Raw genomic sequence first — 16,191 nt, forward strand, 5'->3', positions numbered from 1 at the left:
CTGCTATATTTTTGTTTGTATCGCCGCTGACTAGTGCCTAGCAACAACCACCTGCGCAAAATTCAAAATGGCGGGAGGAGGGCTCCATAGTTCGGTATTTCTTGTAATGGTCTCTGGTCAGATAGAGTCTGCAAGGGTAAGTTAAAACTAGCTGTTCACGAAAATATATATTTATATTTTATTTAAAACTGTTTATTTTATTCGTCTGCGGCTTTTAGTTTCCCGAATTTGACGATTTGTACTGCAAGTACAGTTTTGTTTATGGTCAAGACTGGGTCGTTACGTCTGTAAGTATTTTTGAATAATTCTCCAACGTTTTCCTCCATTGCCATCGTTTGTTTCTTTCATGGAAGCTTTCGTTTTAGTATCATGGCTGTCAAAGTTTTGTTTTATCTCCATACATTTGTACAACAATCATGCCGAGCTTTGTATAAAGTCAATTTTTTGTGAACATTATAAATATCAAGTGACGTCATCATCAAAATATGTGAAAATTAAGTACACAAAATCCAACATAAAGTAACAAGTTTACCGGTTAATAATGTTTTGATTTTCCTCAGGGTTGGGAAGAAGGAATTTCTCAGACCACTAAAAAGAGTTTGGATAGACGGCAGGTCTTTGTTTTCAATTTTCCATTGGACATTACTTTCAAAAGTACAAGTCCTTATGGATGTAAGTTGATAATAGAGCAATGAGGCTAAATTTTTTCATTTGTTTTTTGTTTTTGTTTTTTTTTTTTGCTTTCATGCATAGACTTAACAGGCAACTTGTTCCTAATAAATTATACATGAGTGGGTATGAAAAATGTGTACAGTGTAACTCTTATAACTCAATATTCAAAATATTTTTCATTGATATTATTTCATGTGGTATTTGTTGTTTCATCATTCCTTTCTTTCAGGGCCTCAACTAGTGGTGAGTTGCTATGGCTTGGATGCTTTCGGTCATGACGTAGTGCGAGGATATGGAGCTGTACATGTTCCTATCTCTCCAGGAAGGTAGAAGTTGAGCTAAGTTGATATGTTCAAATAAACTTTTCATCTTGGGGAATCTTTATCACAAAAAGCAGTGCCAATCTGCTTGTAAAAGAGTATTGAAAATTCAAAAGTAGGAGCTAGTGACTAATTTCTCATTTAAAAAATACAGTCATAAATCTAGGATGCTTCATTGACAGTGTTTGTTTGCCCCATTTACAGCCACACAAGAGAGATGCCAATGTTTGTTCCTGAGTCATCATCAAAATTTCAAAAGTTTACAAGGTGAGCTTTTCGTTTTTTGCTCTTGGACAATCATCAAACTTAAAAAATAAAAAATCTCCCTAGCTTCACTTCACCCAGGTGTGACGCTAGGAAGTCTTTTTTTATGAAAAGCTGTCACTCTTAGACAGTTTAACCCTTTTTTCTGGCAACCAACTAGATTTTAACTGAAGCATCAACCTTATCCCCAAGGTGCTTTTCCCACTCTCAAAGAGAAAAAGTGCCTTTGGGATGAAGCAGGGGTTTCATTAAGGGCCAGGCACCAGGCCAATGTACCAGCTGTGATGATGATTTTGCCCGCTAGGTTTGACCCAGTAGAGGAAAGCTTTTCTTATAAAGAAGTGCAGTTCAAAAAGTTTTGCCCGCCTGAGAAAACCAGTTGCCCTCTTTCTGAAAACGTTACTGAAATTCCTATACTGTGGCAATGAGAGCATTATTTTACAAAATTGTGTAGTTCCAGAAAATATGCATACCTCCCTCATGGAAGGGTTTTCTCTAAGACCCTTCCCCCACCCCTCTGGAAATTCCAATAATGTCATAAATAAGCTTCATACATTTCTTTAAATTTTTCTGTCTTACAGAACCTGCCCACACCCCTAGGAAATTCCAATCCCTTCTTGGGGAGTATGGATATTTTCTGGAACAGCACATTTTGTTTGGTTCCCCAAAATACCATACCTACCTTGTGGAATTGAAGATCATTGGAAATTCAGAGGGGGTGGAGGTCTTCAAAGACAAAGTTTTTAAAGAAAATTTATTGTTAAGTTTAACTGGAATTTCCTGAGGGTTGGTTACTTCCTCTTCCTTATGTAAGGGGTAGATATTTTCTGAAACAACCGCCTGAACTATTGGACGAAGCATCATGCAGTTCACCACTCCACGTGAGATCATTGGAAATTCAAACCTGGAGTGGATATTCAAAATCCAAATTTTTAAAAGAAAGTATGAAGCTAAAACAAGAATTTTGGGAAGATTGGGGGGGGGGGGGGGGCTCAAACCAAACATCTTCCGTGGGAGGGGTATGGATATTTTCTTAAACAACGCATTATTTTTTTTTTTTAATTATTTTTCAGTTGGTTCCTTGGTAGAAGACCTGAGTTTGTGGACCCAAAAGTTGTAGCACAAGGTGAAGGAAGAGAAGTGACAAGAGTAAGATCACAAGGAAGTGTGAAAGTGACATTCAGCGTAGTGACTCGTGATATGAAGAAACTTGGTTATGACACAGAACCTGCCAGTGTTGCTATTTCGCATCTAGCTCCTGGGAACAGTGGAATCACCACAATAAGACCAGAATCTCAGATGCATAGTGCAGAAAGCCATTCATAGTTATCTACAAACACATTGTAAACATCCAAAGACCTGGGTGGGAACAAAGTGGTTACCCTAAAGTACCGGTACATATAAAAGGAGATCTGGTGTAAAAGGATGGTAGCCCCAATATTGTTTGCAATGTGTTGACATTTTTTGCTGATTATCTCTAATTTCACTGGGAAAAAAGCATTTTGAGTCTCCTGTGATCTGGTTAGATACTCAGAATTGTATTGATACATTTGTTTCAAGTGGGGGAGAAGTGTTGTGTGACGACCCTGAAAACAGCTGCGAAGGAGACTAGTTTTTCCTCAACTTGTTTTAAATTACAAAAATCGTGTTCTTTGATGGCAGAATGATTTGAAGTTGTCACTTCCACTGTCAAAATACAAGACAAAATCTGATAGACAATCGAGCAATTTCAGTTTTTAGTGGACAAAAATCAGGTACCAGAATAACTTTAAGTATTTTGCAGTCCTTTTTGCATTTTTTATGTAAATATTTGCCTGAAATAACCCTGAAAATGATTTCCCAGGGGAACGCAAGAAAATAAATTTCAAAGTTCAGAGAAATTGTACTAACACAGGTAAAATTTCATAATCAGTTTCATTTTACCAGTACTTCTAAGTGTTTCATACGAAGATCAAAATTTGTTTTCGACATTTGGTATTGTTAGAAATGTTTTTCTTTTTTTCGAGAAGACATTTAAAACAGTCATACAGAAGTTTGCAATATGGTGTAAATAATCTTGGTACAAAGTTTTTGTCCACTTGTTACTCAAACTTCTGGTGTACAGTATTCTGTCACAAATCTTTCAACTTTGCTGACAAATTGACACCACAAACATTAGTCAGAAGACCTAACACTGTTTTCTTTCAGTGTCAAATATGTAAAAAGCTTTTAGTCTTGTAAAAAAGAACAGTATAAACAGAGTAGAAAAAAAAGTTTATTTAATGCAAGTACTATTTGTCATGCCATTTTTATTTTTAATCCTAAATAATGCTCTATTTGTAACTTATAATTATGTAAATTGACTTCACATTTGTACCAAAAAGTAACTTATGATGTCAATGCATGTCAACATAATAAAATGATGGTTAAAGTGTATTAAATAAAATTTGAAAAAAGCAACATAAAAAGATGGATACTTGGTTGTTTTAGTGCTCCTGAAGTTTGTTTTTTTCCTTAGGAATCTCAGTGTGATTTTCACTTGTGTGGAATAAAAATGCGAGCTTGCTCTCTGGCTAATCTGTTGCATTGGAGCTGAACAATAAACCATTTGCAGGATTCTTCCTAGTGTGTCCACAGACATTTAGCTTTTTGCTACAAGTTATTTTTCTTCAAGAGTGCAGGTGAGGGGAGAATGCGAGAGCGAGCGTGGACCGGTTTTCGTCTTTTCCCAGGGGCAACCTGTTATGTTCAGGCTTTTTCAAATACCCTATTGTTAAGTTACAAGTTATTTTTCTTTGAGATGCGAGCACAAAGTGGTTTCTGTCTTTCCCCTGTTGTGTTTTGGCCGTTTCAAATCCCCTGTGGTTAATACTTTTGCTTCCTATCTCATTGAACTCAACACAAAACAGACAGACTAGATTCTTTCAGACAAGGACACACAAGTTGAAACTGATGTTGATCGTGATATTTTATTACTAAGGAACAACTGGGTGTGTACTGAGGGTTATATCAGCAGTTTTTCAATGGATTGCTGAAGTGACAGAATCTGGGGCTTGAGTTGTGAGCCTTCGTTGATGGTAACAGCAGTTGCAATGACAGGCCGGGACACTCCACATGCACGACCAAGAGCTTGCTTGGAACGAACAAATACATATGGTACGTTCTAAAAGGAAATAATGCAGATGCAATCGTGACTTTTACAAAGGTTTATTTGACCAATTCAAAGTAAGCCTAGCTACAGAGCAAAACAGGATGGCCAGACTAGTTTGGGATCATATGCTATATTATTTTGGCAAAAATAAAAAAAATTAATTTGAAGTCCATCTTCATCCAAGTTGACATGTATGTCATTAGTGTCCTATGCAGCCATTATTAGGGTCATCACACAACGCTTCTTGCAACGCATCAGAGAAGCGTTGCGTGACAACCCTAATAACGGATGCGAAGGAGACTAGTGTGTCATCTATGTCTAAGAATTTGGAAAATGGCACATCAAATACTCGTAAAGCTAGAAACACAGTCTGTCATGTCAGCAGATGGTATTACAATTCTACAGCCACTCCTTGTGTAAACTGTACCTTGTACTTGAACCAAAATTACTTTCAACTATCTCTTTACCTTGTCTTCACACAAAAGAGGCAGGTGCAGTAATATTTCTAGTGGTTCTGTATCAGCTGCCATGACGATAAACTCAGCAATGCCACGGTTCAAGCATTTGGTGGCTGCAACAAATATGTGACATTTTCATTACCATAAAGTTTCAAAAGTAAGGACTCTCATTACTTCAACATCTAGAAAACTTTCAATATCGCTAACTTTGGAGGGTCACAACTATGAGAGGGTAGGGGAGAAAGTAGGGTAACTAAAATGTGTACCAGTTGTGGGCCAATCTATCTCAATAAAACAAAGATATTCTAATTATAGCAAGAGAAGAAAGGAATAAATGTTGCTGGAAAAATTCTATCAATCCAAACAGAAGGTCACTGCTTCAAAGGACAGTCATTACTAAGGAAACATTATTGCTATTTAGACTAAACCCAAACTGCAGGCAGTAAACTTGCAAACAGAAGCAGTTATTGGACCACTATGGTACCTTCATTGGCTCCCTTTCTGAGCTGCTTGTAGTTGGATGCTTGTTGAATGAGGTCAAGAATTGTCACAGTAAGTTGGGGATCAGCAAGTGGGAAGGCCTTTGGGTTAACGTCGTCACTTGCCTAAGACGCAAGATAAAAACACATGAACTTTGTACTTCACCATATATACTTCAATACCCCGCAATATGTACTATTAAAGGGTTTTTTTTCTTTTTTTTTTTCAGTGGGGTCAAAGTAAGGTAAAAACTATATTCCAGGTCAAAGTGGTCCGTAGAGCTTATCCCACCATCTGTAGCATGAAAAAGCCTGGAGTTTTACTATTTTTCCAGGATAGCATACTTGTCCATTATGGGTCTTCCCCCCACCCCCCAAAGAATTCAGTCAGATTGCCCTTACATTTCCTAACATCACTGAAACCCATCTACACTCCTGTGGGGTGTGAGTTACTATGAGCCAACACTAAACCTAGCACCAGCACCCATGCCTCCTTCCACCTCCTCCACAGTGGTACACACCATTCTATTTTTCTTCATGAAGGCCAAGCTGACCCTATGGTTTGTGAATCCCTGATTGCAAGGGCATGACTTGGCTCTCGTGTCCTTGTTATGTGTCCACCGGCAACACACTGAAGTATTTTGTGCAGCAAAATAACTGTGTCCTAAATTCCATGCAACAAACCAAAATTTTATTGTATGGGTTGCAGAAGAAGCACTTGTTAGATTTATCACCCTGTCCCCCTCCCCCTGTGATGACAAATTCTGTGTCCACACAGCTTTCACAGTGTCCTCCGATAGTTTTTGATTTCATGTAACTCTATCAAAGTTTCCCCCATGCATCTTCTTGAGTAATCCAACAAATGAAAGGGAAAGTTTTCCCTAGTTTGGCTTTGCCAGGGACTTCTTCCGTTATCAAAGGGTACTCAGGGGTGTGAAGATTTCATAACCGTATTCAAGCTTAAAAACAAATTAATTAGCTTAATCGATAAAAAGACCTCTCAAGAGCAAGTATTTTAATTTAGTGCCACAGAAAACTTGTGTTTGATGCGCAAAGTCCTCTATTCCCATTCTTTATTCTCATGCTTTGTTCGGATTTCGTACATGTTTTGTCAATCTGTGGGTAGTGTTGAAAACGAAGAAGATTGGTGGACACTCGAGTAGCTGTAGTGAAGAACTTAACCAAAGGATTCCTATGTTTCGTGCGTGCAAAGTGCAACTGAATACACACTAAGATAAAAATCTTCACGTCTTACCATGTTAATCTGCTGGTTTTAGGTCCTCTCGGCAGAGTCTAGCTTCACTGAGGACAGAAAATACTGACTACACTTGAACGGAACTGAACGTCCTGCTAGCTCGCACGTGTGAGAGACGCTGAAAGGATGCACGCATGGAATGACGGGAAGTAAACCTCCGCGAAGATGTCACGCAGCCGAGGGTCTGGGTCACGCAACAAACAAAAATGGTCAACGGGCTGTCCCGCATTGGGTAGCTGTCACTCATAGGCATCGTAGGTGTAAAGAATACTTTTAGTTACCTTTTCCTTTGGGGCCTCATCGAGATGCACCCTTTTTAACATGCAAATCCCATTGACGGTTTTTCTTTACATTTTGAGTTGGGTTGAAGGAGTCCAAGAGCAATGAAAGTTCTGTCACGTCAAGGACAGCCAATGAAAAAGTACATCCAAAGGAACAGTCTATGACCCTCAACCTTCGGTTATTTCCTACTTCAAAAGCTAAGTCAAACCCTCTCGCACTGAAGTGATTCCTCGACATCCTTAGCAACCCTTAGCGTTCCCATGCCATCCTCCTGGTAGTGCGAAATCACAGGACAACGGTTTCCCATCTCGTCCCGAGTGAACTGCAGGTGTGGGAATTACTAAAATATGTGGTGTATGGGACACTCGAATAACGCACGGGAGCGCTTGCTACTTAGGCTACTACACCCTCCCCAAAAGGATACGGGACCTGAACCATTCTGTTCCATTTAGGGACAAGCGAACGGAATTTTTCAACCGAACCGCAATCCCCCCCCCCCCCACGGGAGGGGACTCCCACATAAAAAGGACCGGGGTGTTCGTCGAAAATGTTGTAAAGAACCTCCAAGAAGTACCAAGACCCTGTTTTGTGGGCATGGCCTGAAAATGTTTACACCCCTAGAGGTACCAATTCTCAAAAAAAAAAAGCATTTTTTTCGGCTCAATACCCTTAAAACGTACCGCAAAAGCTTCCGCTGTGGCCCCTTCGAGGCTGAACATCCTAAGGGGTATTAAACCGCCTTTTTAACCCCTAAAAGGTACGACGAACATCCCCGTTCTTTTAATATAGGAGTCCCCCCCGCCCCCAGCCCCGTAACGTGGGAACCAAAAGTACTGAACAGTTAGGCCTGATTACAGGGTTCCTGTATCTTCCTGCTGGAGTTCTCATTTCCTTTCCTTTTTTTTCGTCCTAGAAAGGAAACTGGTGTTTGTACACAAGTGAAAGAGTGCTCACTGAGTGTAGTTGTTCTTGCTCTCCTTCAAGATATCAATTGAAACACCACACAACTACTTCAACAAAAGTTTAATTCTAATCACCATACATTGGCAGCTTATAAAATAGAAATTATCAGTAACTTTACGACGTTTATCTCAGACCATACAAGCCTATTCTAACTGTCTAACTTCATAGCGTTTTGGGGGCGGTCACGAAACGTGGCGTCACGATATATGTAACGGCTACGAGCGTGACTAACCCAAGCTAGACCTCTCAATTTTTTAATGCCTAACTGACCGATAAGTTTGACACAAATACAAATGTTCGCATTTTAAAAGTCACTTCTTGCTAGTCACTAGTCTCCTTTGCAGCCATAATTAGGATCGTCACGCAACAGTTCACGGGGAGAAGCGTTACGTGACAGTCAAGTGGTTGCGAAGGAGACTAACATGTCATCAGCCTGTACATATCAAAACTCCGTACACAACAATCTCATGAAAAACTACTATACTCTATTACATTATCAACTTGGATTTGAGGTCTGATTTCCCACAAATGCCTTACGCAAATCCCTTGAATTAACAATAATATAGATTATTCCCAGCTCTTTTGAAATTCGCACCAAAATTGATTGCCTCCTCTATTTACTGATCTGACTCCACGGGTTTCAAACCTCAACACTTCGCAGGTTCTCTATCTTCACCGCGTTTGCTTACGCGAAGTTCTATCTTTTTATTTCCTTTGAAAATAGACTTTGAGAAGCTGCATTATTTGGTCATGACTAAAAACTCTACACGTCCACAGTTGTCAAGAAAGTGAATTCTAAAGAAAGCATAGTTAAGAAGAGGTTCTCAGTTCAAATAATATGAGGGAAGGGCTCAAGAACGTGTAGAGAACAGATCAGCTCTATTTAGCAAACCACAATTACATTAGATGACTGAAATTTCACACCTTCGTTTGCTGGGTTATTGCAGTTTTGCTGTTGACATCGACTTTGTCGCGTCAAACTAACACGTTCTCTGTGATGATAATCTCGACACTACCCTATTGACAGCAAAAACAATTCTTTTTATGACAAAATCTACTCAAACGACAGCAGATCTTAATAATTAAACAAGAACCAGTAAAGAAAGTTGAGGGGAAGCGAAAGCGAAGAGAAGAAAAGTGAAACTGTAGCTGGGCGAGGGATCACGCGAATCTACGCGTCTGGTTCGGCTTCAGGCGTGGCATCAGCGTCGCCTGAATCCCCAGATTTATCCCCTCGGGTCGTCTTTCTCCTTGGCTCGGGAGGGGTGGTGAAACCGCTTCGACCTGTTGCGCCGCCACGGCCCCTAGAAACAAACAAAAAAGTCATTAGACAGTTTGCTTAAAAGAACTACGTCGCGGTTTGCGTATCAAGTTCGTCGTTTGTAATCCGTGTCAATCTTCTCCATTCTTAACCATCCTTGTTTCTTTATGGTTTATTAATATCTCTTTGGTGTTTTTCTACCTAAGTAAACTACTATTTTCAGGTTTCCTTCAATTTAAAGGTAATTCTGTACGCGGCTAAAATAACTCAAAATATCCTTCAGTTGTGCTCGAGTTATGAGAGCTAGTCGATAAACAAACAAACGGCACGCACGTCTGACAGAGAGGGTAGAAACGTGATCGCGCCGTGATAATTTTACACAGGCCAACCGGTTCGACTTACACACAAATTGCTTTGCAGGTACACCGCTATTCACAGCTACCTTATCCAAAACAAGCACCATGTTAACAAATGGTATGCTCCCGTGCCAATTTCACTGATTTCCAGGGCAAATGCTCAGAGAAAAATTCTTAGTAATTTCCAGCTGCGCTTGAAACGACTACAGAGTCAATTCTTTGATTCTCAGTTGAACAGACGAAACAACTCTACCCACGTTCCGTATAGTAATACCGGACATCCATGTTTCTTCTCCCGTCAAAACTCTTTACATCAGTTCAGCGACAAAAAATCACTATTAAAGTTATTCTCTGAGAGACCCAAGTCAATTTTAGAACACTGAATATGAATATTCGGCCGAATATTTGTCTACCTTCGATTTTCTGCCGACATAACAAAAGCTCAAGTTAATAGTTACCTAAGTCTGTTTCGGAGACTTTGTACTTCGCGATTAAGTTCCTCGTTAGCTTCAATGTAATCATCCAGCTCTCGTTGTATTTTGCGTTTTGAGGAGTTGAGTCGCGTGTTCTCTTCTTCAGCTTCGTCTACAGACCGCTTCAAGGTCTTCACACGGGCGTTCACCTTTTCCATCTAAAAGGACAAGAGTCCACGAAACAAGAATTGAAATAATACACGCTTTTTGCTATGATAAGAATAACGAAAGTGCTGACCCTTAAATTAACTTAAAGTTCCTGAAGCCTGCAACTACCGTACATCTTACACTGACGAATTCCGAAGAATTCCGACTTCCGGACGAATGCGGAAAGTTTCCGAAAAGGACGGTCAGCAAACAGCAAAAACAGAAACCTTACCAGACTAAGTAAAACACTGAGAACGTTCAACCAACCTGTTCTTTGTATTGGTCAGCATGGCGCCTCTCCTCCTCCACTTGTAACACGGACTCTTTGTATTTCTTCTCTAGCTTACGGTTATTCTTAGCCAGGAGAGCGCGTTCCCTGAGAGAAAAGGCACGGTATTGTCAGCAAAACATTAATCCGACATTGTCCCAACAATGTCCAAACACTGGTACAATATTGCCCCGAACTGCAGGAAAACTCGCATCTAAATCGTAGGTTTTCATTCCCAATCTCGTTTGTTTTTTTTTTTTGTTTACTTCTGTCCTTAACTCCCCATATAGGACGATTGAAACAATTTGCTATAACTTTCACTTACTTGGTTTCGGCGTCAAGCTGCTCTTGTAGTGTGGCTAGTTTGTTCTCCAGTGCCTGTACAGTCATCCTGTTGCGAGCACGTGTCTGGCTCTCCAGTTCCTGTAGTTTGGCTTTCATGTCTTTGTTCTAACAAGAAAACAACAGGTTTGTTGACTGATGCTGTGAAGGGCGCGGCGCGGCCCTCATCTTTAGCAAAACGCGGGAAAATTTGGCGCCAAAATGCAAAGGGAAACCGCGGGAACTCTCGAATAATCATAACGAACAGGAAGTAGTTGACAGCTGCAATTTTAAATAATTTTAAAGTTTTCATAGCATAACTTTCTTACCTGTTTTTCTAGCGTGTTTTTGCTGCTCTCCATCTTTTGCAAGGCAGCACGCTCTGAGTTCAGATCTGTCTGGAACTGCTCCATCTGTTAAATTAAAAGTAGTCAATGTTACGCATGAGGTGCTACATGAACAGTCGCACTTCTTTCTTCAACATACCTGCATATTAGCCCGCTTGAATTTCTCAAGCAGTAATTCATTTTGAGTTCTTTCTTCCTCGATTTCTTCTTCCAATTGAGCTATGCGTGCATCTTGTTTGCGTTTCTCGTCGGCCCATGATCCCCTAAAACAGCAAAACAAAACAAAATTGACCAAACAGAATCAAGGCCAGCCCTACAAAGAGGAGCGCCGCGAAACGCTAGAACTACGCTCACGATTCTCGCGGGTATATTTTGGACTTCGCGCGCTTCGTTTGTTAGTACCATGCTGTAATATGAATACAACAGATGTGACTACCTTTGATGACTTGAGTTTGCTAATTCTTCTGCTAATTCGTCTCTTTCCGCTTCCAAACTTTTTCTGGCTCGTTCGGCGGCAGCAAGATCCTAAAATTCATGAATAATATTAGGTTAAGGGGACTGTGTCGCGGCTGAATTTAGTTTATTTTATGAAGTTTTGCCAAATACTCGATGTGAAACTTAATGCTAGCGAGGAAATTACTTCTGTGTTTCCTAGATGACAAAGCAAATTAGCAATAGTTTCATTACTAACAAATATGTCTCTCAGCCGTTACAATTAAAGGTGACAATAAACGAGATTAACTTTGCAACTGTCCACCCTATTAAAAGTATTTCAAAAAAAAAAAACAAATCGGAATCCGTTTTCATCTTCTTCAATTCTTACCCATGCGTGTCTTAAAATGTTCCTTCACTGGTTTAAATGGTTATTTTTATATTTCACTCAATTTGGTGGCCACTTTATGTCTAAATTTGGCTCAAATCCAAACTTCCTTGACTCTAGCAGCTTGTCACCGAGGCACTCAAGGAGTTTCTGATTCTATCACCCTATCACAATACAACGACGGAAATCACCAGCAATCCGTCATGTTTCTTTGCAATGTCTCATAACGTAACGTCACGTAATCCTAATCACCGTTTCCAGTAACTCACTTCTTACCTCTTGCATTTGTAAGTAATCGGCTTCCAGCTGTTTAGCTTTCCGTTCATTCTCCTTCGCTTGTTCCGATATCTCGTCTCGAGCGTGCCGTGCCTCGTCCAGATCTCTCTGAATGTCCTTGACCTGCTGCTGGTATTTCTTCAGCTGTCTGAGGCCATCTTCCTTCACGCGGTTGGCTCCCTCGAGCTGTTCTTCGAGATCCGCGATGTCCATCTCGATTTTCTTCTTGGAGTTTACAGCATTCACTTTAGCCTTGCGTTCCTCGTCCAGCTCGCTCTCAAGATCACGCAGCTAAGGAGACAATCAGATAAAATTCTGCTTAGCTAAGGAACCTGCTTATAGTTTTGAAAAGTTCCAATCACAAACACATATCCTCTCGCGTTTTGTGCAGTGTAAAATAATCTTCTCACCTGTTTGAGTAAAGCTTTCCTCTTCTCCTCGTTCTGTTCGTCTCTGGCAGACAACTCTCTGTCAAACTGAGTTTTCGCTGCCTGCATGTTAACTTCCATCCTTAGCTTAGCATCCTCGGTAATCTGCAGTTCATCCTCGAGTTCTTCGATCTGCTGTTTCTTCTCGTCGAGTTGTGCTTCCAGCAATCGCTTGGATTTCTCCAGCTCGTGCACGTTCTTGCCGAAGTCATCCTTGCTCTCCATCATGGCCTCCAGTTCGTTTTGCGCGGCCTTGCGAAGCCTTTCACTCTCCGCCAGTTTCTCCTGAAGTTCTTCAAGTTCATGCGAAAGAGAAATGACCTGGAAAATAAAACATCCACATCAATGTCACTACTGCATAAAATAAAATTAAAATAAATAACTGTCTTTAAGTGTCGAATGTATTTAGCGTTTTTGTACTAATTGGGGACACTGTGCATAAAGAACATAGACTATTAAGAATCTCAACTGGTGGGAAGCTAACCAGTTTGGCTATTTACACAACGTGGACGAGTTGACTCGGGACTTCCATGAACAAATCCAGATAGCGGTAGGCAGAAGGATGTGAACCAGGGACCTCCTAATTTAAAATCCAGCGCCCTAAACCACTCGGTCACGCATTTACCAGACTTGTGGCAAACATTCTGTTGGCTTTTCACTCAATCTTGCTCGTAAGGTTGGGTTCGAAAACACTGCTCGACGACCTAGGCAAAACGAACTCTATACGATAAAACACAAACCTTCGTTTCATTCTGTCTGGCGTCTCGTTCAGCGTTGTCTCTTTCCACGGCGTTCCTCTCGGATATGGCTTTTTCTTCAGCGAGCAACTAAAACAGAGAGAAAAAACATGGTCAAAATTTCACTCCCAAACTTGACTCAAAAGCTGGGGCACTGTACGCCGCTACTCTGCATACAATCTTACTGCATGACTATTCAAATGAGGTAGTTCAGTGGTGTGTAGTAATGTTTGTTTTATTGCTGTTGGTATTTTAACACTCTGCAAAATGAGATTTGGGAATCTGGTTATTTTTTCCTAATTCTCAACACTATGCATTTCAGTCATTTCAATTTGTCCCTCGCTAATAGAAAGAACTTTCCCCAACCCTCTCTGTGCCCCAGCCCTCAACTCTTTGCTTTTCAAGTTAAAATGTTAGCAGTGAGAGCAAGTTATTACCCCTGAGCGCACAACAAATGGCACAAACCTGATCAAACTTTCTCTGTTTCTTTTCCAGTGCACTGACCGCTGCTCTCTCCTTCTCCAAGTTAAGTTGCACATCGTCCACCTGTTTGACAATAACAACAATAAAAATAATCTTTATTGGCTCAGTTAAATGTTAGAATCTTTCTAGTCCGCAGTTTCCTGGCCGCAGAATGATCAGAGGGCCAGTAAGTATTTTTTAAAAAAAAAAAAAAGAAAGAAAAAGAAACTCGCAAAACGTACCTCGTCTTGCAGTCTTTTCCTGGTTTTCTCCAACTTGCTGTTATTGGCACTCAGTTCATCCACTCGCCCTTGCAGTGTCTCCATGTCTCGCGATAATTTCTTCTTGCTCTGTTCAGCTTCTTCGAGAAGAGCCGAGCGATCATCGGCCAATTTCTTGAGTTCAGCCATCTACGAACAAATGCGAGTAAACAAGCTTCTTTAGCGTATCAGTAGCCTCCAACGCAGACGATACGGTTTGTCACGTAATTTTCCTCCACGAGGAAGAATTGCGTGACGAAACACAGGAACGGCTGCGTAAGAGGCTAGCAAAGGAAAGAAAGGTTCTTCCTCTTGTGTGCTAACTTACATTCAGTTGTACATTTTTTTTTTTTTTTGTAATTCTGTTGGTCAGCACCCGGTAATTAGGCAAAGTACAATGATGATAAAATCCCCTAATTCTCCCAAGAAGTTAAAGCAATAATACACGGTCAAGAGTAATGAGAATCTATCTGTTCACCCACCTGGGCCTGGGCTTGTGTGAGGTTCTTCTGGAGCGCTACCTTTGCATCTTCCTCATCGTCAAGTTGATCTTGTAGACGGCTGATTTCGGTCTCAGACTCTTTGAGTTTGTTACTGAGCGACAGTTTCTGACGGGTTTCGTCTGATAGAGATTCCTGACAAACAACAATCATTTAGCATTAAAGCACTACAATCATTTTTATCAGCAGGCAATAAAGGGTTTTTAAAGAAAGAAATCAACGGGAAACTCTGAACAGGCCACGCAGATATCAGTAGGACACTCTGAACAGGCACACAGTTACCAAGCGCGGGAAAAACGCGCGGGAAAACGCGCGGTGAACAAAGTAACGACTGGTTTGACTTTGCTCCTGATTGGTTTAAGAGAAAAAGTATGTTCAATCTAATTGGTGGGAGCTAGTTCCACTTGTTCTCTTTTTTTTAAACCAACTAGAGAACACTCCGCAATAGACAAGAAACGCGTAACGTTTTCCAAGCATCACATTTTGAACTTTTGGAAGCCAGCAGAAGTCATTTTAAAATTTCCATAAAATCTCATCCACATAAATCCTCACAAGTTTACCTGTAATTCAGCTAGCTGTGATTCAAGCGAGGCCTTTGCTCTTTCCGCAGTTGAACACTTGGATTCAAATTCCTCCAGTTGGCTAACAGACGCCTCCAACTCCTTTTGCAGTTTAACTTTGACACTCTGTAACTCGGTCACGTGATGTTCATCGTCTGTGAGCCGAGCATTGGCTTCGGAGACCTGGTTCTCCAATACTTTCACTTTACGTTCTGCCTCGGTCTTGCGGCTACTTAATTCTTCCACCTCTGATTTCAGCTGGGAGTTGCTATCTTCCAAATGAGCTTTAGCTTTTTCGAGTTGTGCTTTGCCCTAAGAGGACAAGGAATTAAAAAAAGCAGTGAGTCGGGAAATACTAAGTTCACATGGTACAGGGAATGAACGAGCAGTGGTAATGAACAAAGAATAAGATGAAAGCTAACTGACGCAAAAAAACTCTCTGACACCAACCCTACTCCCCAGTCCTCCCAAAAAAGCGCAACGTCACAGCCTCGTTTCCACGATCAATCTTCTATCGCAAAGAGCCTGGGAAACTAAAATACTCTCGTCCCAGGCTTTTCTCGAGCGGGCTCAACACAATTAATTCATACCTTCTTGGTCGTTTCCAGTTGAACGTTCAGTTCCTCCACAAGCTGGGTGTGTTTCTGACGGAGTTGTGCCATGGCAGCCTCGTGTGCGACAGTTTCCTCCTCAACGCTTCTTTTCAGCGCGACAAGCTCAGATTCCCGTTTTTGTTTCATTTCCTGGGCTGCGGTTGTTGTGTCAATCGATTCTTCGAGTTCTGATTTCAGCGACTCCAGTTCCTTAAAAAGAAAAGAAAAATGCATCAGCTTGTTTGTAATCCTTTATCCTTAGTTCTTACAAGTACACCGCTGTCACGATAGCCACAGACATCACTTTTAAAAATGCCTTGACTTTTCCCTGAAAATTATTGCAAAATGTCAGATACAGTAGCGGCTTCTAACCTCCCTTCACAGCCCTCCTTTCCACCCATTCATTGAGGCTGATAAGTTTTCAAAAAATTTTCCTTCTTCATTAGAGAAAAACATCGTTGAGATCACAGTAACCCCAAGGCGTGCTAAATTATTTCAGTTTTCCCCGACTCAAAATAAAATTTCCTGGCCTCTGAAAATTTTTTTCCCTGACAATTTC

At 40.8% G+C, this 16,191-nt stretch overlaps 3 protein-coding genes across 5 annotated transcripts in view; 1 reads left to right on the plus strand and 2 right to left on the minus strand.

Annotated features, from left to right (window-relative positions):
- Positions 1-28: 28 nt before the first annotated feature.
- On the plus strand, positions 29-3,703 carry LOC110058892 (B9 domain-containing protein 1-like). Of its 2 annotated transcripts, XM_020765554.2 has the most exons (6): positions 30-136; positions 219-287; positions 561-672; positions 902-998; positions 1,197-1,259; positions 2,330-3,703. In XM_020765554.2, the coding sequence occupies exons 1-6, from the start codon at positions 68-70 to the stop codon at positions 2,580-2,582; spliced, it is 663 nt and encodes a 220-aa protein (XP_020621213.1). In that variant the 5' UTR covers positions 30-67; the 3' UTR covers positions 2,583-3,703. The 2 variants fall into 2 exon arrangements, with proteins under 2 accessions (XP_089146716.1, XP_020621213.1); XM_089290590.1 differs by lacking the exon at positions 219-287 and having other exon boundaries at positions 29-136.
- A 482-nt stretch (positions 3,704-4,185) lies between these two features.
- Positions 4,186-6,721, minus strand: LOC110058911 (NHP2-like protein 1). Its single transcript, XM_020765580.2, has 4 exons — positions 6,579-6,721; positions 5,329-5,449; positions 4,854-4,957; positions 4,186-4,398 (listed from the first exon to the last, which is right to left on the minus strand). The coding sequence occupies exons 1-4, from the start codon at positions 6,579-6,581 to the stop codon at positions 4,240-4,242; spliced, it is 387 nt and encodes a 128-aa protein (XP_020621239.1). The 5' UTR covers positions 6,582-6,721; the 3' UTR covers positions 4,186-4,239.
- Positions 6,722-7,868: 1,147 nt separating this feature from the next.
- LOC110058877 (uncharacterized) overlaps positions 7,869-16,191 on the minus strand; it is a 29,078-nt gene continuing 20,755 nt past the window's right edge. The window contains exons 27-41 of one of the 2 annotated variants that reach the window (XM_089290581.1): positions 15,630-15,842; positions 15,040-15,351; positions 14,462-14,614; positions 13,962-14,129; positions 13,723-13,803; positions 13,261-13,347; positions 12,503-12,841; positions 12,093-12,383; positions 11,433-11,521; positions 11,136-11,259; positions 10,979-11,062; positions 10,654-10,778; positions 10,328-10,436; positions 9,899-10,071; positions 7,869-9,127 (exon numbers count right to left, since the gene is read on the minus strand). In XM_089290581.1, the coding sequence (XP_089146707.1) occupies positions 8,995-9,127; positions 9,899-10,071; positions 10,328-10,436; positions 10,654-10,778; positions 10,979-11,062; positions 11,136-11,259; positions 11,433-11,521; positions 12,093-12,383; positions 12,503-12,841; positions 13,261-13,347; positions 13,723-13,803; positions 13,962-14,129; positions 14,462-14,614; positions 15,040-15,351; positions 15,630-15,842 (2,481 nt within the window). In that variant the 3' untranslated portion in view covers positions 7,869-8,994. Of the gene's footprint in view, positions 9,128-9,898; positions 10,117-10,287; positions 10,437-10,653; positions 10,779-10,978; positions 11,063-11,135; positions 11,260-11,432; positions 11,522-12,092; positions 12,384-12,502; positions 12,842-13,260; positions 13,348-13,722; positions 13,804-13,961; positions 14,130-14,461; positions 14,615-15,039; positions 15,352-15,629; positions 15,843-16,191 lie in introns of those variants that run through there. The other variant, XM_089290582.1, reaches the window with a different exon arrangement.

This window comes from Orbicella faveolata, unplaced genomic scaffold, assembly GCF_042242905.1.
Source record: "Orbicella faveolata isolate gen_17 unplaced genomic scaffold, um_ofav_v1 contig_2, whole genome shotgun sequence".
NCBI classification, from domain to species: Eukaryota; Metazoa; Cnidaria; class Anthozoa; order Scleractinia; family Merulinidae; genus Orbicella; species Orbicella faveolata.